Below are 25393 nucleotides of genomic sequence, written 5' to 3' on the forward strand. Positions count from 1 at the left end.
CCAAGCTTTTGGGGCAAAACCTGTAGAGCTTGGGGCAAATGATTTACGCTTGGGGCAAAAGCATTTGAGGTTCGGGAAAGCAGTTGAGATTTTGGACAAAGGGTTGAGATTTGGGTGCAAACTGTTGAAGTTTGAAGCAAAAGTATTTCAGAGCTGGGGCAAATGGTTGATGCTCAAGAGAAACAGCTGAGATTTGAGAGAAAGACTCGAGGTTTGGGGCAAACGGTCAAGTTCTGTGGCTAAACCAGCAAAATTTTAGGGCAAAGAGTGGAGATCTGGGCAAACGCTTGACAGTTGTGTCAAAAGGAGTTGAGGTTTGAGGCCAATAGTTGAGGCTCAAGGTGAACAGCTGAGATTTGGGGCAAACACTTGCAGATGGAGGCAAACGGTAGAGGCTCGGGTCAAGGATCTTGTCTGGGTGCAGTAGTTTTGGGAAGGTGTGGGGACACAGCGCAGGGGTGTTGGGGCACGGAGCCGGGGTCGGGGCCACCAGCAGCAGCAGCAGCAGCTTTGGCGCAGTAGTAGGTGGCCGAGTCGTCGGCCCTGAGGCTGTTCATCTGCAGCGTGACCGTGCTCTGGGCGTTGTCCTTAGAGATGGTGAAGCGCCCCTCGACAGACGGCGCGTAGTCTTTGTAACCACCACTGCTGTCAATACGTGCGACCCACTCGAGCCCCTTCCCAGGCGCCTGTCGCACCCATCCCATGTAGGTGTTGCTGAAGTCGAAGCCGGAGGCCTTGCAGAGGAGGGTCAGGGACCCCCCGGGCGTCTGGAGGCCCCCTCCGGACTCGACCAGCTGCTCGGCCGCCCGCAGCCCTGCGGAGGGAGGAAGGACACGGTTGAGTCGCCCCGTCCCCCCGTCGTCGCTGTGGTTTCCTGCTGAGGGTTCCCTCTGCCCAGGGGGGGTCGCCTTGGTCGGGGCGGTGGGCACAGCCCAGGGGGGTGGGTGCAGGGGCTGGGGCTCCCTCTAGAGTGTCGAGTTCGGGGTGTGGGACCAGCCTTGTGGTGTGCGCCTGGGCTCGGAGAAAAGCGTCTGGGCCCCGTGCAGAGCCGTGTCCAAATCCCCAGGGCTTGGCCCAACCTTGGGCCCTGCCCCTCCTCTGCAAGGCCTCCGGCTTCACCTCCAGCAGCACCGACACCAAACCGTCGAGGCTTGGGGGAAACAGTTGAGATTTGGGGGAGACAGGCAAGGTTGGGGGCAAAATCGGCTGAGGTTTGGGGCAAAGGCTTGATACTTGGGGCAAAAAGGTTTCAGGTTTGAGGCAAAGAGTTGAGATTTGGGGCAAACGCCTGAGATTTGGTCAGATGGCTGAGGTTTGGGGCGATGGGTCTAGACGTGCGGCAAATGGTTGATCTACGGGGCAAAGGCTTGAGATTTGAGGTGAAAATGTTCAAGATTTGGGGTGAATGGTTGAGGCTTGAAGCAACCGGTTCATATCTGGGGGAAAGAGCTAAGGTTTGAGGCAAAAATGATCGAGATCTTGGCAGAATCGAGCAAGGGTTAGGGCAAATGGTGGAGGCTCAAGGGAAACAGTTGAAATCTGGGGCATCGGTTCAGGTTTGGAGCAAAGAAGGAGGGGGTCTCCCCTTCTGCCCCCTGCCCAGGGCTGCGGGCGGCCATGCAGCTGGTCGAGTCCAGAGGGGGCCTCCAGACCCCCGGGGGGTCCCTGACCCTCCTCTGCAATTGCTCCGGCTTCGACTTCGGCAACACCTACATGGGATGGGTGCGACAGGAACCTGGGAAGGGGCTTGAGTACGTCGCACCTATTACCAGCGGTGGTAGCACAGAATACGCGCCGTCGGTCCAGGGATGCTTCACCCTCTCCAGGGACAACGCCCAGAGCACGGTCACGCTGCAGATGAACAGCCTCAGGGCCGACGACTCGGCCACCTACTACTGCACCAAAGTTTCTGACAGTGGTTCTGGTTGTGGTGCTGCTGGTGCTGGTGGCGAGTAGGAGTGGAGCCAGAAACGACCTTTGGAAGCCAGCCGAGCGTTAGTGCTTTGCTTGGCAAGTAGCCGTGGGAACGCGCCAGTCACAAGGACTCACAAGGGGGCACACATAGTTTTGCTGCTAAATAAAGTACCTCAGCTGGGCATAAGGAAGTGTGCCTGCTGGATAAAGGTGTCCCAGCTTGTCTCAGCTTTCACCACAGCCTGAGTCCGTGCCTCAGGTGCCACTGTGGCACCGACCCAGTGCCGGGGCAGGAGAACCCCCGGCGAGTGTTTCCCCGCGGGAGGCAGCCATGCCCGGCAGCCCCAGCCTCGGCCCCGACCCTGAACGTCCCCGTGCGCTGCGGGAGGTTTGCTTGGCGTGCAGGGAGGTGGCTGCAGGGGTTTAGCTTGGCCGTTGGAAGCACGTGCTGTCAGCGCCCGGGGGCAGAGCCTTGGCGGGCCCGACCTAACGAGCAGGCACAGTTTCTCGTGCCTGTCGAACCGCAGCCCCGATCAAGGGCCGCAGAAGGAACAAAGGGATGAAGGAGGTGGCGAAGCGCCGGAAGATGTGCCAGGCTGAGGGCAAACTGTGGGGAACGCGGTTGGCTGGGGTGGACCCACGGTCTGCGTCACCTTCAGCAGCTTCGGCATGGGATGGGCACGGCAGGCGCCTGGGTAGGGCTCGAGTACGTGGCGGGTGTCAACTGCGCCGTCGGTACAGGGGCGCGTCACCCATCCCATGTAGGTGTTGCCGAAGTCGAAGCCGGAGGCCTTGCAGAGGAGGGTCAGGGACCCCCCGGGGGTCTGGAGGCCCCCTCCGGACTCGACCAGCTGCTCGGCCGCCCGCAGCCCTACGGAGGGAGGAAGGACACGGTTGAGTCGCCCCGTCCCGCCAGCGCCTGGTCGTCCCCAAATCCGCACCTGGGGAAGGGTGGGCTCAGTGGGGCTGGGTCCTACCTGGGAGGGCTGCGAGGAGGAGGAGGAAGGCAGAGGGGGGCTGATGCGGGACGTGGCCTGCTGGGCACTGGGCAAATCCCCAGCTCTTGACTGAAATTTGTGCCCTGACCCTCCTCTGCAAGGGCTCCGGCTTCACCTTCAGCAGCTTCAGCATGCAGTGGGTGCGACAGGCGCCCGGGAAGGGGCTCGAGTTCGTCGCGGGTATTACTGACAGAGCTGGTGGCACAGGCTACGCGCCGTCGGTCAAGGGACGCTTCACCCTCTCCAGGGACAACGCCCAGAGCACGGTCACGCTGCAGATGAACAGCCTCAGGGCCGACGACTCGGCCACCTACTACTGCGCCAAAGAAGCTGATGGTTCTGGTTATGGTGCTGCTGATGGTGGCACCGACCCGGTGTCAGGGCAGGAGAGCCCCCGGCGAGCGCATCCCCGCAGGAGGCAGCGCTGCCCGGCAGCCCCCAGCCCTCGGTGCCGCCCTGGACGGCTGCAGACGCCCCATCTGCCTGCCCCGAGCCCGCAGCCCGGCACCGTGCCCCCACCGCCCCGCAGCGTGTCCCAGCACCCCAGCAGCTTCCCAAAATCCTCACACCCAGCCCCAACCCCTTCCCTCAAGCCCAGAGCCCTGCACTCAGCCTGGATCGTGGCGCTGTGGTCAGACCCTGACAGTAACCCCAGACCCTTGCCCCAAGCCCAAACCCCCCCTTGTTACTGCCCAAATTCTGAGCACCTTCCCAGAACCCCAGCCTCGTGTTCACACCCCCACACTGAACCTGCACCCAGCTTCAGCCCCTTCACACCCACCTTGGCTGTGTCCACCACCCTGACCGAGCCGAGGCCCCAGGTCAGAGGGGACCACCCAACAGGCCACATCTCTCATCTGCCCCCCTCTACCTTCCTCCTCCTCCTCCTCTCAGCCCTCCCAGGTAGGACCCAGCCTTGCTGAGCCCCCCCTTCCCCGGGTGCGGATTTGGGGGGGACGGGCGCTGGCGGGATGGGGCGACTCAACCGTGTCCTTCCTCCCTCCGCAGGGCTGCGGGCGGCCGAGCAGCTGGTCGAGTCCGGAGGGGGCCTCCAGACCCCCGGGGGGTCCCTGACCCTCCTCTGCAAGGGCTCTGGCTTCACCTTCAGCAGCTTCGGCATGGGATGGGTGCGACAGGCGCCCGGGAAGGGGCTCGAGTTCGTCGCAGGTATTTGGGGCGATGGTACCACATTCTACGCGCCGTCGGTCCAGGGACGCTTCACCGTCTCCAGAGACAACGCCCAGAGCACGGTCACGCTGCAGATGAACAGCCTCAGGGCCGACGACTCGGCCACCTACTACTGCGCGAAAAGTGTTTATACTGGTGGTTATGGTGATGCTGCTGGTGGTGGCACTGACCCGGTGCTGAGGCACGAAAACTCCCATCGAGCGTGTCCCCGCAGGAGGCAGCGATGTCCGGCAGCCCCCAGCCCTCGGTGCCACCCTGGGACGGCTCCATCCCCACACCCCTCCATCTCCATCCCCACACCCCAACACCTCCCCGAAACCCCAGCCCCCAGCCCAGACCCTTCACCCCACACCCAGACATCCCTGTGCTCTTCCCCCAACTCCCGGCATCTCCCGAAACCCCTGCCCCGAACCCGGCCCACCGGCGCTCCCGCCTACTCCTGCCCAACGTGGTGGTGCTTACAGAGGTGCCCTCCCCGGGCCCCAGCCCCCCTGCAGCCGCTCCCAGCATCTCAGCACCTTCCCGAGCCCCCTGGCCGCAGCCCAGAGCCCTGCCCGGAGCCTGGACCGTTGCACCATGGTCAGACACTTCACCGACCCCAGACCCTGGCCCCAAGCCCAAACGTCCCTGCGTTGCTGCCCGAATTCCCACCATCCTCCCAGTCCCCCGCACCCGGCCTGTCCCGTCCATCCCACCCCACAGCCCTGCCCCGGGCCGGGGTTACCTGCTCCAAGCCCAGAGCCCAGCACCCAGCCGGGACCCTCTGGACCCAGCCTGGAGCTCACGCCCCAGCATCACGCTCACTCGCGGAGGCGCTGTGTCCCCTACGCCTGGCACCCACCCGAAACGCCTGCCCTGAGCCCCGAGCCCTGCCCCGAGCCCTGCATGTCCCTGCGCTGTGTCCCCTCAGCCCAGCACCCGGCCCCGTGACCCCAGAGCCCCCCACGGGGACAAAATGCCCTGTCCTGGCCCCAAATCCCTGTGTCCAGCACAGACCCTGGCCTGAGGCCCAATCCCTGTCCCTGACCCTCCTCTCCAAGGGCTCCGGCTTCACCTCCGGCAGCTTCGGCGTGTTCGGGGTGCGACAGTGTGGTGGGCTGACCCTGGATAAAAGGCCAGGGGCCCACCAAAGCCACTCCATCGCTCCCCCTCCTCAACTGGGCAGGGGAGAGGAAAAAAACCACCAACGGGCTTGTGGGGTTGAGATCAGGACAGGGAGATCACTCGGCATTTACCGTCACGGGCAAAACAGACTCGACTTCAGGAAAATGCAATTTATTGCCAATTAACTGAGAGGGCAGTAATGAGAAATAAACCCAAAGCTTAAAACACCTTCCCCCCACCCCTCCCTCCTTTCCCGGGCTGAACTTTGATCCCGATTTCTCTCCCTCTCCCCCGCAGCGGCACAGGGGGAAAACAGGGAATGGGGGTCGGGGTCAGTTCATCGCTCTGTTGTTTTCTGCTGCCCCTTCCTCCTCAGGGGGAGGCTCCTCACACGCTTCCCCTGCTCCAATGTGGGGTCCTCCTCGTGGGAGAAAGTCCTTCATCACTTCTCCAACGTGAGTCCTCCCACGGGTTCAATTCTCCAGGAACTGCTCCAGTGTGGGTCTCCTCCATGGGGTGCCGTCCTTCAGGAACCGCCGGCTCCAGCGTGAGCCCCCTCACGGGGTCCCCAGCAGCAAACCTGCTCCAGCGGGGGCTGCTCTCTCCCCCCATGGGCCACAGGTCCTGCCAGGAGCAGCCTGCTCCGGTGCAGGCTTCCCACGGGGTCACAGCCTCCTTCAGGCATCCCCCTACTCCGGTGTGGGGTCCTCCACGGGGCGCAGGCAGGACTCTGCTCCCCCGCCCACGGGCTGCGGGGGGACAGCCTGCCTCCCCGCGGTCTTCCCCACCGGCCGCAGGGGAATCGCTGCTCCGGCGCCTGCAGCACCCCCTGCCCCTCCTTCTGCGCCGCCCTGGGTGCCTGCAGGGCTGTTTCTCTCCCACACTCTCACTCCTCTCACTCGCTGCAATTCCTGCTGCCCAACAACTTTTTCCCTTTTCAGACACGTTATCCCAGAGGCGAAAACCTCCGTCGCTGCTTGGCTCGGCCTTGGCCAGCGGTGGGTCCGTCTTGAAGCCGGCTGGCATTGGCTGTATCTGACATAGGGAAACCTCGAGCAGCTTCGTACAGAAGCCACCCCTGTAACCCCCCCGCTCCCAAAACCTTGCCACGCACACCCGTTACAGTCCCACACCCCGAGCTCGACACTCTAGAGGGAGCCCCAGCCCCTGCACCCACCCCCCTGGGCTGTGCCCACCGCCCCGACCAAGGCGACCCCCCCTGGGCAGAGGGAACCCCCAGCAGGAAACCACAGCGACGACGGGGGGACGGGGCGACTCAACCGTGTCCTTCCTCCCTCCGCAGGGCTGCGGGCGGCCGAGCAGCTGGTCGAGTCCGGAGGGGGCCTCCAGACCCCCGGGGGGTCCCTGACCCTCCTCTGCAAGGCCTCCGGCTTCACCTTCAGCAGCTTCAGCATGGGATGGGTGCGACAGGCGCCCGGGAAGGGGCTCGAGGTCGTTACAGCTATTGACAGCTATGGTAGCACTTACTACGCGCCGTCGGTCAAGGGACGCTTCACCATCTCTAAGGACAACGCCCAGAGCACGGTCACGCTGCAGATGAACAGCCTCAGGGCCGACGACTCGGCCACCTACTACTGCGCCAAAGAAGATGATGATGATGGTTATTATGGTGCTGGTGGTGGGGCCGAGGCTGTGTCGGGGCAGGAAAACCACCAGCGAACGTGTCCCCGCAGGAGGCAGCGATGCCCGGCAGCCCCCAGACCTTGGTGCCACCCTGGGACGGCTCCATCCTCGCACCCCAAAGTCTGCGTCCCCACCCCTCGCAATCTCCGTCCCCTCAAAGGATCCCTCATGGGGGCAGGGCCCCGGGCTGGGGGCAGGGCTCTGAGATCAGGGCAGGGGTCTGGGATTGGTGCAAGAGTCTGGGCTGGGGACGGGGCTGTGGGCTTGGTGAGGGTTTGGGGAAGGTTCTCGGTGCCCGTTGCACTGGGAACTCCCTGGGGAGGGGCTGGAGGGGCAGGCAGAGCCCTTGCAGGGGATGTCCAGGGCAGGGATTTTGGGGTAAAATCCGAGGATTTGGGCTGGATAAAAGATTTGTTCTTGGTGCAAGCTTTTGGAACGATGCTCATATGCTGGGCCAGGCTGCAGGGATGCTGGGGCAGGGTGCCAGCACCATCATAACCAGCAGCAAGTTTGGCGCAGTAGTAGGTGGCCGAGTCGTCGGCCCTGAGGCTGTTCATCTGCAGCGTGACCGTGCTCTGGGCGTTGTCCCTGGAGAGGGTGAAGCGTCCCTGGACCGACGGCGCGTACCATGTGCTACTACCATCATTCCTAATAGCTGCAACGTACTGAAGCCCCTTCCCGGGCACCTGTCGCACCCACTCCATGTTGGTGCTGCTGAAGGTGAAGCCGGAGGCCTTGCAGAGGAGGGTCAGGGACCCCCCGGGGGTCTGGAGGCCCCCTCCGGACTCGACCAGCTGCTCGGCCGCCCGCAGCTCGGGGCAGGGGACAGAAGGGGAGACCCCCCAGCGCCTGCAGGTCCTGCTCCAGGCTGGCCCCAGCCACAGGGAGCAGGTCTGGGGGATCTGGGGGGGGTTGGCACAGGGAGGCAGCTGGGCTGGGAGGAAAGGGTCCAGGATTAGGGCAAGGGCCTGGGTTCTGGGCAGGGGATCAGTCTGGGTGCGATGGTCTGGGCTCAGGGCAGGTTTTAGGGAGATAGTTGGACTTTGGGGAAGAGCACAGGGATGTCTGGGTGAGGGGCAAAGGGTCAGGGCCTGGGAGCTGGGGTTTCGGGAAGGTGCTGGGCTGTGGGGCCAGTGCGCAGGGGGGGCTGGGGCTCAGGGTTGGGGTGCAAACAGCCCAGGCTGGGGGCGAGGGCTGTGGGCTCTGGGCAAGGGGTCCGGGTTTGGTTGTCCCGCAGCAGGCCACGTCCCGCATCAGCCCCCCTCCTCCTTCCTCCTCCTCCTTGCAGCCCTACCAGGTAGGACCCAGCCCCGCTGAGCCCCCCCTTCCCCGGGTGCGGATTTGGGGGGGACGGGCGCTGGCGGGACGGGGCGACTCAACCGTGTCCTTCCTCCCTCCGCAGGGCTGCGGGCGGCCGAGCAGCTGGTCGAGTCCGGAGGGGGCCTCCAGACCCCCGGGGGGTCCCTGACCCTCCTCTGCAAGGGCTCCGGCTTCACCTTCAGCAGCACCAGCATGAACTGGGTGCGACAGGCACCCGGGAAGAGGCTCAAGTGGGTCGCAAGTATTAACACCTTTGGTACCACATTCTACGCGCCGTCGGTCGAGGGACGCTTCACCGTCTCCAGGGACAACGCCCAGAGCACGGTCACGCTGCAGATGAACAGCCTCAGGGCCGACGACTCGGCCACCTACTACTGCGCCAAAGGAGCTGATGGTGATGGTTATGGTGCTGCTGATGCTGGCACCGACCCGGTGTCAGGGCAGGAGAGCCACCGGCGAGCACGTCCCCGCAGGAGGCAGCGCTGCCCGGCAGCCCCCAGCCCTCGGTGCCGCCCTGGACGGCTGCAGACGCCCCATCTGCCTGCCCCGAGCCCGCAGCCTGGCACCGTGCCCCCACCGCCCCGCAGTGTGTCCCAGCACCCCAGCAGCTTCCCAAAACCCTCGTGCCCAGCCCCGACCCCTGTCCCCAGCCCAGACATTCCTGTCCTTCCTCCCCAAGTTCAAGCACCTTCCCAAGATCCCAGCAGTTCTGCACCTTCCCACAGCCTCGCGCCCAGCCCCGACCCCTTCCCTCAAGCCCAGAGCCCTGCACCGAGCCTGGACCGTGGTGCCGTGGTCAGATCCCACAAAGGATCCCACCTGGGGGCAGGGCCCGGGCTGGGGGAGGGCTCTGAGATCAGGGCAGGTGGGTGGGGTCGGTGCAGGAGTCTGGGCTGGGGATGGGGCTGTGGGCTGGGTGTGAGGGTTTGTGGAATCTGGTGGGATGGTGAGACACCCTGCAGGGCGGTGGGGCAGTGTTTTGAGGCAAAAGCGGTCGAGGTTTGAGGCAAAAGTTGTGTTTTGAGGCAAACAGTTGAGGTTGGGGCAAAAGTCATTGAGACTTTGAGCAAACGGTCAGTGATTGGGGAAAAGTTGAGATTTGGGGGAAACAGCCAAGCTTTGGGGCAAAACCTGTAGAGTCTGGGGCAAAAGCATTTGACGTTGGAGGAAAGGGGTTGAGATTTGGGAGAAAGGGTTGAGATTTGGGGCAAAGGGTTGCAGATGGAGGCAAGTGGTCGAGGCCTGGGGCAAGGATCTTGTCTGGGTGAAGGATTTTGGGGAAGGTGTGGGGACACAGCGCAGGGGTGTTGGGGCACAGAGCCGGGGTCGGGGCCACCATCACCATCAGCTTGTTTGTCGCAGTAGTAGGTGGCCGAGTCGTCGGCCCTGAGGCTGTTCATCTGCAGCGTGACCGTGCTCTGGGCGTTGTCCCTGGAGAGGGTGAAGCGTCCCTCGACCGACGGCGCGTAGCCTGTGCCACCACTGCTGCTACTAGCTGCGATGTACTCGAGCCCCTTCCCGGGCGCCTGTCGCACCCATCCCATGTAGGTGTTGCTGAAGTCGAAGCCGGAGCCCTTGCAGAGGAGGGTCAGGGACCCCCTGGGGGTCTGGAGGCCCCCTCCGGACTCGACCAGCTGCTCGGCCGCCCGCAGCCCTGCGGAGGGAGGAAGGACACGGTTGAGTTGCCCCGTCCCGCCAGCGCCCGTCCCCCCCAAATCCGTGCCCAGGGAAGGGGGGGCTCAGCGGGGCTGGGTCCTACCTGGGAGGGCTGCGAGGAGGAGGAGGAAGTCGGAGGGGGCTGATGCGGGACGTGGCCTGCTGCGGGACAACCAAACCCGGACCCCTTGCCCAGAGCCCACAGCCCTCGCCCCCGGCCTGTGCTGTTTGCACCCCAACCCTGAGCCCCAGCCCCCCCTGTGCACTGGCCCCACACCCCAGCACCTTCCCGAAACTCCATCTCCCAGGCCCTGACCCTTTGCCCCTCACCCAGACATCCCTGTGCTCTTCCCCAAAGTCCAACTGTCTCCCTAAAACCTGCCCTGAGCCCAGACCATAGCACCCAGACTGATCCCCTGCCCAGAACCCAGGCCCTTGCCCTAATCCTGGACCCTTTCCTCCCAGCCCAGCCACCTCCCTGTGCCAACCCCCCCCAGATCCCCCAGACCTGCTCCCTGTGGCTGGGGCCAGCCTGGAGCAGGACCTGCAGGCGCTGGGGGGTCTCCCCTTCTGTCCCCTGCCCCGAGCTGTGGGCGGCCGTGCAGCTGGTCGAGTCCGGAGGGGGCCTCCAGACCCCCGGGGGGTCCCTGACCCTCCTCTGCAAGGCCTCCGGCTTCACCTTCAGCAGCACCGAAATGGTTTGGGTGCGACAGGCGACCGGGAAGGGGCTCGAGGTCGTTACAGCTATTGACAGCTATGGTGACACTTACTACGCGCCGTCGGTCCAGGGACGCTTCACCATCTCCAGGGACAACGCCCAGAGCACGGTCACGCTGCAGATGAACAGCCTCAGGGCCGACGACTCGGCCACCTACTACTGCGTGAAACGTGCTGCTGGTGGTGCTGGTGGTGCTGGCACCCTGCCCCAGCATCCCTGCAGCCTGCCCCAGCATCTCAGCATCTTCCCTAAAACTTCTGCTAAACAAAACCCCTGTATCCAGCCCAAATCCTCGGATTTTACCCCAAAATCCCTGCCCTGCACATCCCCTGCAAGGGCTCTGCCTGCCCCTCCAGCCCCTCCCGAGGGAGTTCCCAGTGCAACGGGTACCCAGGACCTTCCCCAAACCCTCGCACCCAGCCCACAGCCCCGTCCCCAGCCCAGACTCCTGCACCGATCCCAGACCCCTGCCCTGATCTCAGAGCCCTGCCCCCAGCCCGGGGCCCTGCCCCCATGAGGGATCCTTTGTGGGGACGCGGATGGTGGGGGGTGGGGACGCAGACTTTGGGGTGCGGGGATGGAGCCGTCCCAGGGTGGCACCAAGGTCTGGGGGCTGCCGGACATCGCTGCCTCCTGCGGGGACACGTTCGCTGGTGGTTTTCCTCCCCCGACACAGCCTCGGCCCCACCACCAGCACCATAATAACCATCATCATCATCTTCTTTGGCGCAGTAGTAGGTGGCCGAGTCGTCGGCCCTGAGGCTGTTCATCTGCAGCGTGACCGTGCTCTGGGCGTTGTCCCTGGAGATGATGAAGCGCCCCTTGACCGACGGCGCGTAGTCTGTGCCACTGCCATCGCTGCTAATACTGGCGACGTATTCGAGCTCCTTCCCCGGCGCCTGTCGCATCCATCCCATGGCGAAGCTCCAGAAGGTTGTAACGGGTCTGCGTGGCAAGGTTTTGGGAGCGGGGGGGTTACAGGGGTGGCTTCTGTACGAAGCTGCTCGAGGTTTCCCTATGTCAGATACAGCCAATGCCAGCCGGCTTTAAGACGGACCCACCGCTGGCCAAGGCCGAGCCAAGCAGCGACGGAGGTTTTCGCCTCTGGGATAACGTGTTGAAAAAGGGAAAAAGTTGTTGGGCAGCAGGAATTGCAGCGAGTGAGAGGAGTGAGAGTGTGGGAGAGAAACAGCCCTGCAGGCACCCAGGGCGGCGCAGAAGGAGGGGCAGGGGGTGCTGCAGGCGCCGGAGCAGCGATTCCCCTGCGGCCGGTGGGGAAGACCGCGGGGAGGCAGGCTGTCCCCCCGCAGCCCGTGGGCGGGGGAGCAGAGTCCTGCCTGCGCCCCGTGGAGGACCCCACACCGGAGTAGGGGGATGCCTGAAGGAGGCTGTGACCCCGTGGGAAGCCTGCACCGGAGCAGGCTGCTCCTGGCAGGACCTGTGGCCCATGGCGGGAGAGAGCAGCCCCCGCTGGAGCAGGTTTGCTGCTGGGGACCCCGTGAGGGGGCTCACGCTGGAGCCGGCGGTTCCTGAAGGACGGCACCCCATGGAGGAGACCCACACTGGAGCAGTTCCTGGAGAATTGAACCCGTGGGAGGACTCACGCTGGAGAAGTCATGAAGGACCTTCTCCCACGAGGAGGACCCCACATTGGAGCAGGGGAAGCGTGTGAGGAGCCTCCCCCTGAGGAGGAAGGGGCGGCAGAAAACAACGGAGCGATGAACTGACCCCAACCCCCATTCCCTGTTTTCCCCCTGTGCTGCTGGATGGGAGGGGGAGGGAAAGAAATCGGGATCAAAGTTAAGCCCGGGAAAGGAGGGAGGGGTGGGGGGAAGGTGTTTTAAGCTTTGGGTTTATTTCTCATTACTCCTCTCTCAGTTAATTGGTAATAAATCACATTTCCTTTCCGTTGAGTCTGTTTTGCCCGTGACGGTAAATGCCGAGTGATCTCCCTGTCCTTATCTCAACCCCACAAGCCCGTTGGTGGTTTTTTTCCTCTCCCCTGCCCAGTTGAGGAGGGGGAGCGATGGAGTGGCTTTGGTGGGCCCCTGGCCTTTTACCCAGGGTCAGCCCACCACACTGTCGCACCCCGAACACGCCGAAGCTGCCGGAGGTGAAGCCGGAGCCCTTGGAGAGGAGGGTCAGGGACAGGGATTGGGCCTCAGGCCAGGGCCTGTGCTGGACACAGGGATTTGGGGCCAGGACAGGGCATTTTGTCCCCGTGGGGGGCTCTGGGGTCACGGGGCCGGGTGCTGGGCTGTGGGGACACAGCGCAGGGACATGCAGGGCTCGGGGCAGGGCTCGGGGCTCAGGGCAGGCGTTTCGGGTGGGTGCCAGGCGTAGGGGACACAGCGCCTCCGCGAGTGAGCGTGATGCTGGGGCGTGAGCTCCAGGCTGGGTCCAGAGGGTCCCGGCTGGGTGCTGGGCTCTGGGCTTGGAGCAGGTAACCCCGGCCCGGGGCAGGGCTGTGGGGTGGGATGGACGGGACAGGCCGGGTGCGGGGGACTGGGAGGATGGTGGGAATTCGGGGAGCACCACACAGGGATGTTTGGGCTTGGGGCCAGGGTCTGGGGTCGGTGAAGTGTCTGACCATGGTGCAACAGTCGAGGCTCGGGGCAGGGCTCTGGGCTGCGGCCAGGGGGCTCGGGAAGGTGCGGAGATGCTGGGAGAGGCTGCAGGGTCTGGGGCCCGGGGAGGGCACCTCTGTAAGCACCACCACGTTGGGCAGGAGTAGGCGGCAGCGCCGGTGGGCCGGGTTCGGGGCAGGGGTTTCGGGAGATGCCGGGAGTTGGGGGAAGAGCACAGGGATGTGTGGGTGTGGGGTGAAGGGTCTGGGCTGGGGGCTGGGGTTTCGGGGAGGTGTTGGGGTGTGGGGATGGAGATGGAGGGGTGTGGGGATGGAGCCGTCCCAGGGTGGCACCGAGGGCTGGGGGCTGCCGGACATCGCTGCCTCCTGCGGGGACACGCTCGATGGGAGTTTTCGTGCCTCAGCACCGGGTCAGTGCCACCACCAGCAGCATCACCATAACCACCAGTATAAGCACTTTTCGCGCAGCAGTAGGTGGCCGAGTCGTCGGCCCTGAGGCTGTTCATCTGCAGCGTGACCGTGCTCTGGGCGTTGTCCCTGGAGATGGTGAAGCGTCCCTTGACCGACGGCGTGTAGCCTGTGCTACCAGCGCTGTTAATACCCGCGACGTATTCAAGCCCCTTCCCGGGCGTCTCTCGCACCCACTCCATGGCGAAGCTGCTGAAGTCGAAGCCGGAGCCCTTGCAGAGGAGGGTCAGGGACCCCCCGGGGGTCTGGAGGCCCCCTCCGGACTCGACCAGCTGCTCGGCCGCCCGCAGCCCTGTGGAGGGAGGAAGGACACGGTTGAGTCGCCCCGTCCCGCCAGCGCCCATCCCCCACAAATCTGCACCCGGGGAAGGGGGGGGCTCAGCGGGTCTGGGTCCTACCTGGGAGGGCTGCGAGGAGGAGGAAGAGGAAGGTGGAGGGGGGCTGATGCGGGACGTGGCCTGCTGGGCACTGGGCAAATCCCCAGCTCTTGACCGAAATCTGTGCCCTGACCCGAGTGGGTCGCGGGTATTAGCAGGGATGGGTACATCTACTACGCGCCGTCCGCGGGAAAGTTTCTGACAGTAACACTAGAGAGCGGGGAATTGAGAGAGGAATTGGGAAAGAGGCAGCGCTTTGCAGTCTCTGGAGACGGCTGCTCCCACGTGTAAAGGCAAGATGTCCATTCAAGGAAGATCTTGCAACCTCACCAGGAAAGTGGACTGGTGCAGATGAAGGCATCCAGTACTTGAGAGAACCAGCGGTGCTGGAAATCATCTACAGCCATCTGGACAAAGATCAAGGCCCCAAAGATCCAGAGGATGTCCTGTGCACCCGGGCCGTGTGGAGGAAGGTGGTTCAAAGTGCCCCTGTGTCATGTTCTGGCAGCCTGGCTTCAATGTATTACCCAGATATGGAGACACTGATGTGGAAAGAGCATCTGCTTGGCTCCAAACCTCTGCAGAAAATCTGTGTCCCTCATGGTTACGGGACAGCACCTTGGCTGTCAGGGGTGCCCCAAGAAGACAGTCCGCTCCCGTGCCGCTCAGAGGGAAAGGCAGCCCCAGCCGTAGGCCACGTGGTGCGCTCTGGTTTTTCCTGCGTGACCAGGGGGAGGACATGAGGAAGTGGGACGGTGAACCCACCCCCAAGCTGGAAGCCCGTGCACGTGAACTGAGAGGGAAGACAGCTGTTAAGAAGGGATCACCCAAGGCGGCTGTCAGCGTGGTCTCTGCAAAGACCCGAGAAGGCAATCACCGATCTGCCAGACATCAAAGAACTGAGATCACCTCCCTCGATCCTGGCGAGGGAACTTCTGCTCTGGCACTGCAAAGGTCAGACAGCGAATGTTCTGATGAGGAACAGCAACAGAGGGTCCCTGCCTTCGGCCAGGAGAAGGAAAGGGATGACCGGGAATACTGGACCGTGTGGGTCCGATGGCCTGGCACATCAGACCCACAGAAGTACAAAGCTTTAGCAGATACTGGTGCGCAGTGCACGCTGGTGCCATCAGGGTACAGGGGCGCAGAACCCACCTGGATCTCAGGAGTGACAGGGGGTGCCCAGAATTATCTGTATCAGAGGCTGAGGTGAGCCTGACAGGGGCCGAATGGGAAAAGCCCCCCATTGTGACTGGCCCAGAGACCCCTTGTATCCTTGGCACAGACGACGTCGAGAGAGAGGGTATTTCAAGGACCCAAAGGGATATCGATGGGCTTTTGGTGTAGCCACTGTGAACACCGAGAAGATCAAACAGCTCTCCACCCGGCCTGGCCTCTCGGAGGATCCATTCGTTGTGGGACTGCTGCAAGTTGAAGAACAGCAGGTGCCAATTGCTACCAGGACGGTGCACCGACGGCAATATCGCACCCACCGAGACTCCTTGGCTCCCATCCGTGAGCGGATTCAGCAACTGCAGAGCCAAGGAGTCCTCAGCAAGACTCATTCGCCTTTCAATAGCCCCATATGGCCAGTGCAAAAGTCTGACGGAGGGTGGAGGGTAACAGTAGACTATCGTGGCCTGAACGAAGTGACGCCACCATTGAGTGCTGCTGTACCAGATATGCTGGAGCTCCAGTATGAACTGGAGTCGAAGGCGGCCGAGTGGTCTGCTACGATGGACATTGCCAGTGCGTTTTTCTCAATTCCTTTGGCAGCAGAGTGCAGGCCACCGTTTGCTTTCACACGGAGGGGTATCCAATAGACCTGGAATCGACTGCCCCAGGGGTGGAAGCACAGCCCTGCCGTTTGTCATGGAACAATACAAACCGCACTGGAAAAGGGTGATGCCCCTGAACATTTACAATACATTGGTGACATCATCGTGTGGGGGGATAAGGCAGAAGAAGTGTTTGAGAGAGGAAGAAAAGTGATTCAGATTCTTCTGAAGGCTGGCTTCGCCATAAAGGAAAACAAAGTTAAGGGACCTGTGCAGGAGATTCTGTTCTTCGGAATAAAACGGCAGGACGGGCACCGTCGTGTGCCTGTGGAGGTGGTCAACAAGACAGCAACTGTGTCTCCAGGAGCTAGCCAAAAGGAAACAGAAGCTTTCCTAGGCCTCGTGGGGTTCTGGAGAATGCATATTCCAGGTTATAGTCAGCTTGTGAGTCCTCTCTATCGAGTGACACCAAAGAAGAACTGTTTTGCGTGGGGCTCTGAGCAACAACAAGCCTTTGAGCAGATCAAACAGGGAACAGCTCGTGCGGTAGCTCTTGGGCCTGTCCGGACAGGACCGACTGCGCAGAATGTCCTCTACACTGCAGCGGGGGAGCGCGGTCTGACCTGGAGCCTCTGGCAGAAAACATCAGGAGAAACCCGAGGTCGACCATTAGGGTTTTGGAGCCGAGGATATCGAGGATCAGAAGCCCACTGCACCCCGACCGGAAAGGAGATACGAGCAGCGTATGGGGGCGTTCGAGCTGCTTCAGAAGTTGTTGGTACTGAAGCATCTCTCCTCTTGGCACCACGATTGCCTGTGTTACACTGGATGTTCAACGGAGACATGCCTTCTACGCATCATGCAACCAGCGCTACGTGGTGTGAGCGGGTAGCATTGATCACCCAACGAGCTCGACTGGAATCCTGGAAGAAATCACGGACTGACCAGAAGGCAGAGATTTTGGAGCACTGCCTGTCTTGGTTTGAAAGACAGGTGTCTGCGGAGGAAGGCAGGAGCCTCCCTTGAAATGGAAAGTGCAACCCCCTTCCCTCCAAATTATTACAATTTTGAAATTAACGGGCCTTCAGGCAAAGATATGGGGAATAGGAATAACAGTTCTTTACTAATATATATATATATATATATATAACACAAGGCAGGGAAAAACAAACAACCCACTGGTTTACACTGACAGAGTCAGGAATACAACCTGACCCCCTGTTAGGGGGGCAGTAGCAGTCCGATAAGATGCTGGCTGCAGTCCTCCTGAAGCAATGGGTGTAGTTCTGTGGAAGCAGCGATCAGGTAAAAGGGTCTGGTCTTCCTCCGAAGGTCCAGTGGTAGGTAGGTAGCTCTTGTCCTCTGGAACTCCAGTGGGGGGAAAAGCTCCTCTGGGAATCCAGTGGAAGAAGGCTGCTAGGGTGTTGGAGATCTCCGTTTTTATTTGGCATGGACTGCTTGGCTCCTTCCCCCCGGGCGGAGCATCTCACCATGGGATGGGGAGTCGTGAGGCAGTTCCTTGATGGGCCATGAACAGGAGATAGTCCAGGAGCGAGTTATCCATGGGTCAGGCGATAAGGCATTGTTGTGCCCATGGACAGGAGATAGCCCAGAGGGGGGAGGCAGGGAGCACCGCCCCACCTGGTCTCAACTGCTCCCCAAGATGGTCATAGAATACTTTTTTTTTCCTTTTGGCACATTTGACACTGTAACCGAGGACACTGCCTGAGGAGATGGCTCGTGCCCAAGAGGCACCACCGTACAATGAGTTATCAGAAGATGAAAGGCGTTACGCTTTGTTTACGGACGGATCCTGTGGTGTGGTAGGAAACCGTGGGAGGTGGAAAGCTGCTGTGTGGAATCCCACAGGACAAGGCGTTGAGGCTGCTGAAGGAGAAGGCGAGTCAAGTCAGTTTGCAGCAGTAAAAGCTATCCAACTAGCCCTGGAGACTGCGGAGAGAGAAAAGTGGCCAGTACTCTATCTCTGTACGGATTCCTGGATGGTGGCTAATGCCCTGTGGGGTTGGCTACAGCAGTGGAGGAAGACTAATTGGCAGCGCAGGGGTAAACCCGCCTGGGCCGCTGCACGGTGGCAGGACATTGCTGCCCGGGTAGAAAACATGGCTCTAAAGGCACGTCATGTAGATGCTCACCTGCCCAAAAGCCGTGCCACAGAAGAACATCAAACCACTGAGCAGGTAGACAAGGCTGCCGAAACGGACGTCGCTCGGGTGAACCTGGACTGGGAGCGTGAGGGTGAGCTGTTTGTAGCTCGATGGGCCCATGGAACATCCGGACATCTAGGAAGAGATGCAACGTCCAGATGGGCTCGTGATCGAGGGCTGGACCTGACCGTGGAGGCCCTTGCGCAGGTCACTCAGGAATGCGAACCGTGTGCTGCCATCAAGGGAGCCACGCGAGGAAAATCTCCCTGGAACAGAGGGCGGTGGCTGGGTTTTGGCTATGGTGAGGCCTGGCAAATTGACTGTATTGGACCACTGCCACGAACACGGCAAGGCAAGCGCTGCACCCTCACCATGCTGGAAGCAACTACCGCTTGGCTGGAAACATACCCTGTCAACCGTGCCGCTGCCCGAAACACCACCTGAGGCCTCGAAAGGCAAATTTTGTGGCGACATGGCGCCCCAGAAAGAAGTGAATCCGACGATGGGACACGTTTCCCAAATAACCTGATAAACAGCTGGGCGAAGAAACACGGCGTTGAGTGGGTGCATCACATCCCCCGCCACCCACAAGCTTCTGGAAAGATTGAACGATAGAATGGACTGTTAAAGACGGTGTGGAAAGCATTGGGCCGCGGGGCAGGGAAGCACTGGGACGTCAATTTTTCAGAAGCCACTTGGCGAGTAAACAGCAGAGGATCTGCTAACCGTCCTGGTTCTGCCCAAACAAAACCTCTGCGTCCTGTGGGAGGAGATACAGTCCCCGTAGCGCATACAAGAAAGCGGCTGGGAAAGGCGGTGTGGGTCGCTCCTCCCGTGGGAAAAGGCAACCCCGTTCGTGGGATTGTCTTTGCTCAGGGCCCTGGGTGTCCTTGGTGGGGAATGCGGAAGGATGGGGAGACCCGATGTGTGCCCCAAGGAGACTTAACCTCTGCCGAGAAGTAATGTGTCTGTTGCAGGAAAGGAATGTAGCAGGAGTGAGCTGGAGCGACGAAGAGAGAGGTTGGCAAGGAACCAGACGAGTGCAGCGATGACCAAAAGCAAGCCGGCGCTGGTGCCCAACGGTCGAACACACTGCTGCTCCTGTCCTGAGCGCTCATCTTGAGAGGTGGGACACAAGCTGTAGACCTGGGGAAAAAAGACCGTCTGTCTGCTGAAGGACAAGGGACGGTCGTTACTGAGGATGTTAAATCTCTGTGTTGGGGCTAAAGGCGGTTTAAGTAGGTAGCATCAGCGGTGAGTGTTGGTAAGAAGGATGTGCATTAGATGCTGTGGTACCCGAGCATGACACAAGTGGTATGGAATAAGGGGTGGGTATTGTAACGGGTCTGCCTGAGGTGCAGCCCTCACCGTGCTGTGCAGTGGCATCTGGATAACGCACCAGTGTGTTGACTGCTTGTCCTGGTTTGGGCTAAATCAGAACTGATTCTGGTTTAGGGCTTTAACTTTTCACTCAGGTCTCCTCTAACTGACGGCACTTTCTGAAACAGCAGCTCGTTTTTCCAGACAGTGACTGCTCCCAGCAGTGCCAACCCCCGGTGTTTACAGTCCGTACCACGGCATGGGATGCAGAGAGGCCCTGGCTTATCCTGGTTCTTATGGCGACCGAGGTCACTGCTGAATCTTGTACCCCGTGTTGGGGTGCCGGGAGGGAAAAGGGTCGCCCCTACAGGGAGGAGCGAACTGGAGAGGTGACTCAAACCTGCCCCACAGAGTGTTCCACCCCATAGCTGTCATGGTCAGTGTAAAGCTGAGAGATCACGAGGGTCTCGCTCTCTTCATCTCTTCCTCTCTTCTTCGATGGCCGACATCTGAGGAGGACCGACCCGTGCATCCCTGAATCCAGGGCTTGAGTCCAGCTCCTGCATCCCGTCCCTGTCTGCTGCCCAGTCCAGCCTGGGACTGCCCCAGTGCCAGCCCTGCGGTGTGGTGGGGACGTGTCGTCATCAGGGTGGAGGCAGTTGGGTTCGGTGTTGGTTTGGTATCTGTTTGTATCTATTTGTACCTCTTGTATGTATTTCATTATTTCCTTATTCTTCTTATTATCTTTTCTTTTATTGTTATTGTTCCATTAAAGCTGTTTCAGTTTTCCAAACCGTAAAGTCTCTCTCCCTCGTTCTCTCTCCTTTTCCCTTTTGGGAGGGGAGAGGGGTTCGTAGAGAGCGTCTGTCATTCGTTAGTGGCCGGCCCAGCCTCAGCCCGCGCCAACAGCGCAGGGATGTCGAGGCTCGGGGCAGGGCTCTGGGCTGCGGCCAGGGGGCTCGGGAAGGTGCTGAGATGCTGGGAGAGGCTGCAGGGGGGCTGGGGCCCGGGGAGGGCACCTCTGTAAGCACCACCACGTTGGGCAGGAGTAGGCGGCAGCACCGGTGGGCCGGGTTCGGGGCAGGGGTTTCGGGAGATGCCGGGAGTTGGGGGAAGACCTCAGGGATGTCTGGGTGTGGGGTGAAGGGTCTGGGCTGGGGGCTGGGGTTTCGGGGAGGTGTTGGGGTGTGGGGATGGAGATGGAGGGGTGTGGGGACGGAGCCGTCCCAGAGTGGTACTGAGGGCTGGGGGCTGCTGGGAGTCACTGCCTCCTGCGGGGACACGCTCGTCAGGGGTTCCACTGCCCCAAAACCTGGCCGGTGCCACCACCACCAGTAGCATAACCACCACCAGCAGCACGTTTCACGCAGTAGTAGGTGGCCGAGTCGTCGGCCCTGAGGCTGTTCATCTGCAGCGTGACCGTGCTCTGGGCGTTGTCCTTAGAGATGGTGAAGCGTCCCTGGACCGACGGCGCGTAGCCTGTGCTACCAGCGCTGTTAATAGCCGCGACGTATTCAAGCCCCTTCCCGGGCGCCTGTCGCACCCAGTACATGCTGAAGCTGCTGAAGGTGAAGCCGGAGCCCTTGCAGAGGAGGGTCAGGGACCCCCCGGGGGTCTGGAGGCCCCCTCCGGACTCGACCAGCTGCACGGCCGCCCGCAGCCCTGCGGAGGGAGGAAGGACACGGTTGAGTCGCCCCGTCCCGCCAGCGCCCGTCCCCCCCAAATCCGCACCCGGGGAAGGGGGGGCTCAGCGGGGCTGGGTCCTACCTGGGAGGGCTGCGAGGAGGAGGAGGAAGGCGGAGGGGGGCTGATGCGGGACGTGGCCTGCTGCGGGACAACCAAACCCGGACCCCTTGCCCAGAGCCCACAGCCCTCGCCCCCAGCCTGGGATGTTTGCACCCCAACCCTGAGCCCCAGCCCCCCCTGTGCACTGGCCCTACACCCCAGCACCTTCCCGAAACCCCAGCTCCCAGGCCCTGACCCTTTGCCCCTCACCCAGACATCCCTGTGCTCTTCCCCAAAGTCCAACTGTCTCCCTAAAACCTGCCCTGAGCCCAGACCATCGCACCCAGACTGATCCCCTGCCCAGAACCCAGGCCCTTGCCCTAATCCTGGACCCTTTCCTCCCAGCCCAGCCGCCTCCCTGTGCCAACCCCCCCCAGATCCCCCAGACCTGCTCCCCGTGGCTGGGGCCAGCCTGGAGCAGGACCTGCAGGCGCTGGGGGGTCTCCCCTTCTGTCCCCTGCCCCGGGCTACGGGCGGCCGAGCAGCTGGTCGAGTCCGGAGGGGGCCTCCAGACCCCCGGGGGGTCCCTGACCCTCCTCTGCAAGGGCTCCGGCTTCACCTTCAGCAGCACCGACATGGTTTGGGTGCGACAGGCGCCCGGGAAGGGGCTCGAGTTTGTTGCAGTTATTGACAGCGATGGTGACACTTACTACGCGCCGTCGGTCCAGGGGCGCTTCACCCTCTCCAGGGACAACGCCCAGAGCACGGTCACGCTGCAGATGAACAGCCTCAGGGCCGACGACTCGGCCACCTACTACTGCGCCAAACTTGCTGCTGGTTATGATGGTGCTGGCACCCTGCCCCAGCATCCCTGCAGCCTGGCCCAGCATATGAGCATCGTTCCAAAAGCTTGCACCAAGAAGAAATCTTTTATCCAGCCCAAATAATCGGATTTTACCCCAAAATCCCTGCCCTGCACATCCCCTGCAAGGGCTCTGCCTGCCCCTCCAGCCCCTCCCCAGGGAGTTCCCAGTGCAACGGGCACCCAGGACCTTCCCCAAACCCTCGCACCCAGCCCACAGCCCCGTCCCCAGCCCAGACTCCTGCACCAATCCCAGACCCCTGCCCTGATCTCAGAGCCCTGCCCCCAGCCCGGGGCCCTGCCCCCATGAGGGATCCTTTGTGGAGACGTGGATGGTGGGTGTGGGGATGCAGATAGGTGGGAGATGGAGGACACAGACGTCCCAGAGTGGACCAGAGGGCTGGGGGTGTCGGGCATCGCTGCCTCCTGCGGGGACACGCTCGCCGGGGGCTCTCCTGCCCCAACACCGGGTCGGTGCCACCATCAACAGCACCATAACCATCAGCATCAGCTTCTTTGGCGCAGTAGTAGGTGGCCGAGTCGTCGGCCCTGAGGCTGTTCATCTGCAGCGTGACCGTGCTCTGGGCGTTGTCCCTGGAGAGGGTGAAGCGTCCCTTGACCGACGGCACGTAGTAAGTGCTACTACCACTGCTGTAAATACTCGCGACGTACTCGAGCCCCTTCCCGGGCGCCTGTCGCACCCATCCCATGCTGAAGCTGCTGAAGGTGAAGCCGGAGCCCTTGCAGAGGAGGGTCAGGGACCCCCCGGGGGTCTGGAGGCCCCCTCCGGACTCGACCAGCTGCTCGGCCGCCCGCAGCCCTGCGGAGGGAGGAAGGACACGGTTGAGTCGCCCCGTCCCCCCGTCGTCGCTGTGGTTTCCTGCTGGGGGTTCCCTCTGCACAGGGGGGGTCGCCTTGGTCGGGGCGGTGGGCACAGCCCAGGGGGGTGGGTGCAGGGGCTGGGGCTCCCTCTAGAGTGTCGAGCTCGGGGTGTGGGACCAGCCTTGTGGCGTGCGCCTGGGCTCGGAGCAAAGCGTCTGGGCCCCGTGCAGAGCCGTGTCCAAATCCCCAGGGCTTGGCCCAACCTTGGGCCCTGCCCCTCCTCTGCAAGGCCTCCGGCTTCACCTCCAGCAGCACCGACACCAAACCGTCGAGGCTTGGGGGAAACAGTTGAGATTTGGGGGACACAGGCAAGGTTGGGGGCAAATTCGGCTGAGGTTTGGGGCAAAGGCTTGATACTTGGGGCAAAAATGTTCGACACTTGAGGCAAAGAGTTGAGATTTGGGGCAAATGCCTGAGATTTGGTCAGATGTCTGAGGTTTGGGGCAATGGGTCTAGACGTGGGGCAAATGATTGATCTACGGGGCAAAGGCTTGAGATTTGAGGTGAAAATGTTCAAGACGTGGGGTGAATGGTTGAGGCTTGAAGCAACCGGTTCATATTTGGGGGAAAGAGCCAAGGTTTGAGGCAAAAATGATCGAGATCTTGGCAGAATCAAGCAAGGGTTAGGGCAAATGGTGGAGGCTCAAGGGAAACAGTTGAAATCCAGGGCAGTGGTTGAGGATTGGGGCAAATGAGGTGGGGGTCTCCCCTTCTGCCCCCTGCCTAGGGCTGCGGGCGGCCGAGCAGCTGGTCAAGTCCGGAGGGGGCCTCCAGACCCCCGGGGGGTCCCTGACCCTCCTCTGCAAGGCCTCCGGCTTCGACTTCGGCAACACCTACATGGGATGGGTGCGACAGGAACCTGGGAAGGGGCTTGAGTACGTCGCAGCTATTACCAGCGGTGGTAGCACAGAATACGCGCCGTCGGTCGAGGGACGCTTCACCCTCTCCAGGGACAACGCCCAGAGCACGGTCACGCTGCAGATGAACAGCCTCAGGGCCGACGACTCGGCCACCTACTACTGCGCCAAAGTTTCTGACAGTGGTTCTGGTTCTGGTGCTGCTGGTGCTGGTGGCGAGTAGGAGTGGAGCCAGAAACGACCTTTGGAAGCCAGCCGAGCGTTAGTGCTTTGCTTGGCAAGTAGCCGTGGGAACGCGCCAGTCACAAGGACTCACAAGGGGGCACACATAGTTTTGCTGCTAAATAAAGTACCTCAGCTGGGCATAAGGAAGTGTGCCTGCTGGATAAAGGTGTCCCAGCTTGTCTCAGCTTTCACCACAGCCTGAGTCCGTGCCTCAGGTGCCACTGTGGCACCGACCCAGTGCCGGGGCAGGAGAACCCCCGGCGAGTGTTTCCCCGCGGGAGGCAGCCATGCCCGGCAGCCCCAGCCTCGGCCCCGACCCTGAACGTCCCCGTGCGCTGCGGGAGGTTTGCTTGGCGTGCAGGGAGGTGGCTGCAGGGGTTTAGCTTGGCCGTTGGAAGCACGTGCTCTCAGCGCCCGGGGGCAGAGCCTTGGCGGGCCCGACCTAACGAGCAGGCACAGTTTCTCGTGCCTGTCGAACCGCAGCCCCGATCAAGGGCCGCAGAAGGAACAAAGGGATGAAGGAGGTGGCGAAGCGCCGGAAGATGTGCCAGGCTGAGGGCAAACTGTGGGGAACGCGGTTGGCTGGGGTGGACCCACGGTCTGCGTCACCTTCAGCAGCTTCGGCATGGGATGGGCACGGCAGGCGCCCGGGTAGGGCTCGAGTACGTGGCGGGTGTCAACTGCGCCGTCGGTCCAGGGGCGCGTCACCCACTCCATGTAGGTGTTGCCGAAGTCGAAGCCGGAGGCCTTGCAGAGGAGGGTCAGGGACCCCCCGGGGGTCTGGAGGCCCCCTCCGGACTCGACCAGCTGCACGGCCGCCCGCAGCCCTGCGGAGGGAGGAAGGACACGGTTGAGTCGCCCCGTCCCGCCAGCGCCTGGTCGTCCCCAAATCCGCACCTGGGGAAGGGTGGGCTCAGTGGGGCTGGGTCCTACCTGGGAGGGCTGCGAGGAGGAGGAGGAAGGCAGAGGGGGGCTGATGCGGGACGTGGCCTGCTGGGCACTGGGCAAATCCCCAGCTCTTGACTGAAATTTGTGCCCTGACCCTCCTCTGCAAGGGCTCCGGCTTCACCTTCAGCAGCTTCAGCATGAACTGGGTGCGACAGGCGCCCGGGAAGGGGCTCGAGTTCGTCGCGGGTATTACTGACAGAGCTGGTGGCACAGGCTACGCGCCGTCGGTCAAGGGACGCTTCACCCTCTCCAGGGACAACGCCCAGAGCACGGTCACGCTGCAGATGAACAGCCTCAGGGCCGACGACTCGGCCACCTACTACTGCGCCAAAGAAGCTGATGGTGATGGTTATGGTGCTGCTGATGGTGGCACCGACCCGGTGTCAGGGCAGGAGAGCCCCCGGCGAGCGCATCCCCGCAGGAGGCAGCGCTGCCCGGCAGCCCCCAGCCCTCGGTGCCGCCCTGGACGGCTGCAGACGCCCCATCTGCCTGCCCCGAGCCCGCAGCCCGGCACCGTGCCCCCACCGCCCCGCAGCGTGTCCCAGCACCCCAGCAGCTTCCCAAAATCCTCACGCCCAGCCCCAACCCCTTCCCTCAAGCCCAGAGCCCTGCACTCAGCCTGGATCGTGGCGCTGTGGTCAGACCCTGACAGTAACC

At 62.2% G+C, this 25393-nt stretch overlaps 3 pseudogenes and 4 gene segments (V, D, J or C); 3 read left to right on the forward strand and 4 right to left on the reverse strand.

Moving 5' to 3' along the window:
* Window positions 1-401: 401 nt before the first annotated feature.
* On the reverse strand, window positions 402-3045 carry LOC147412282 (immunoglobulin heavy variable 3-11-like). The segment is given in 2 exon segments: window positions 402-814; window positions 2892-3045. Coding segments are annotated over 2 exon segments (567 nt in total).
* A 2478-nt stretch (window positions 3046-5523) lies between these two features.
* Window positions 5524-7053, forward strand: LOC147412283 (immunoglobulin heavy variable 3-23-like). The segment is given in 4 exon segments: window positions 5524-5535; window positions 6070-6115; window positions 6505-6843; window positions 6899-7053. Coding segments are annotated over 4 exon segments (552 nt in total).
* A 497-nt stretch (window positions 7054-7550) lies between these two features.
* On the forward strand, window positions 7551-9436 carry LOC147412284 (immunoglobulin heavy variable 3-23-like). The segment is given in 5 exon segments: window positions 7551-7719; window positions 8086-8145; window positions 8251-8562; window positions 9341-9362; window positions 9421-9436. Coding segments are annotated over 5 exon segments (579 nt in total).
* A 51-nt stretch (window positions 9437-9487) lies between these two features.
* LOC147412285 (immunoglobulin heavy variable 3-23 pseudogene) lies at window positions 9488-10162 on the reverse strand (annotated as a pseudogene).
* Window positions 10163-20525: 10363 nt separating this feature from the next.
* LOC147412286 (immunoglobulin heavy variable 3-64D-like) lies at window positions 20526-21300 on the reverse strand. The segment is given in 3 exon segments: window positions 20526-20899; window positions 21005-21064; window positions 21285-21300. Coding segments are annotated over 3 exon segments (450 nt in total).
* A 189-nt stretch (window positions 21301-21489) lies between these two features.
* On the forward strand, window positions 21490-21909 carry LOC147412287 (Ig heavy chain V region 914 pseudogene; annotated as a pseudogene).
* Window positions 21910-22095: 186 nt separating this feature from the next.
* LOC147412288 (immunoglobulin heavy variable 3-23 pseudogene) lies at window positions 22096-24875 on the reverse strand (annotated as a pseudogene).
* Window positions 24876-25393: the final 518 nt, after the last annotated feature.

The sequence above is a fragment of the Leptosomus discolor genome, unplaced genomic scaffold (assembly GCF_034619465.1).
Source record: "Leptosomus discolor isolate bLepDis1 unplaced genomic scaffold, bLepDis1.hap2 HAP2_SCAFFOLD_138, whole genome shotgun sequence".
NCBI lineage: Eukaryota > Metazoa > Chordata > Aves > Leptosomiformes > Leptosomidae > Leptosomus > Leptosomus discolor.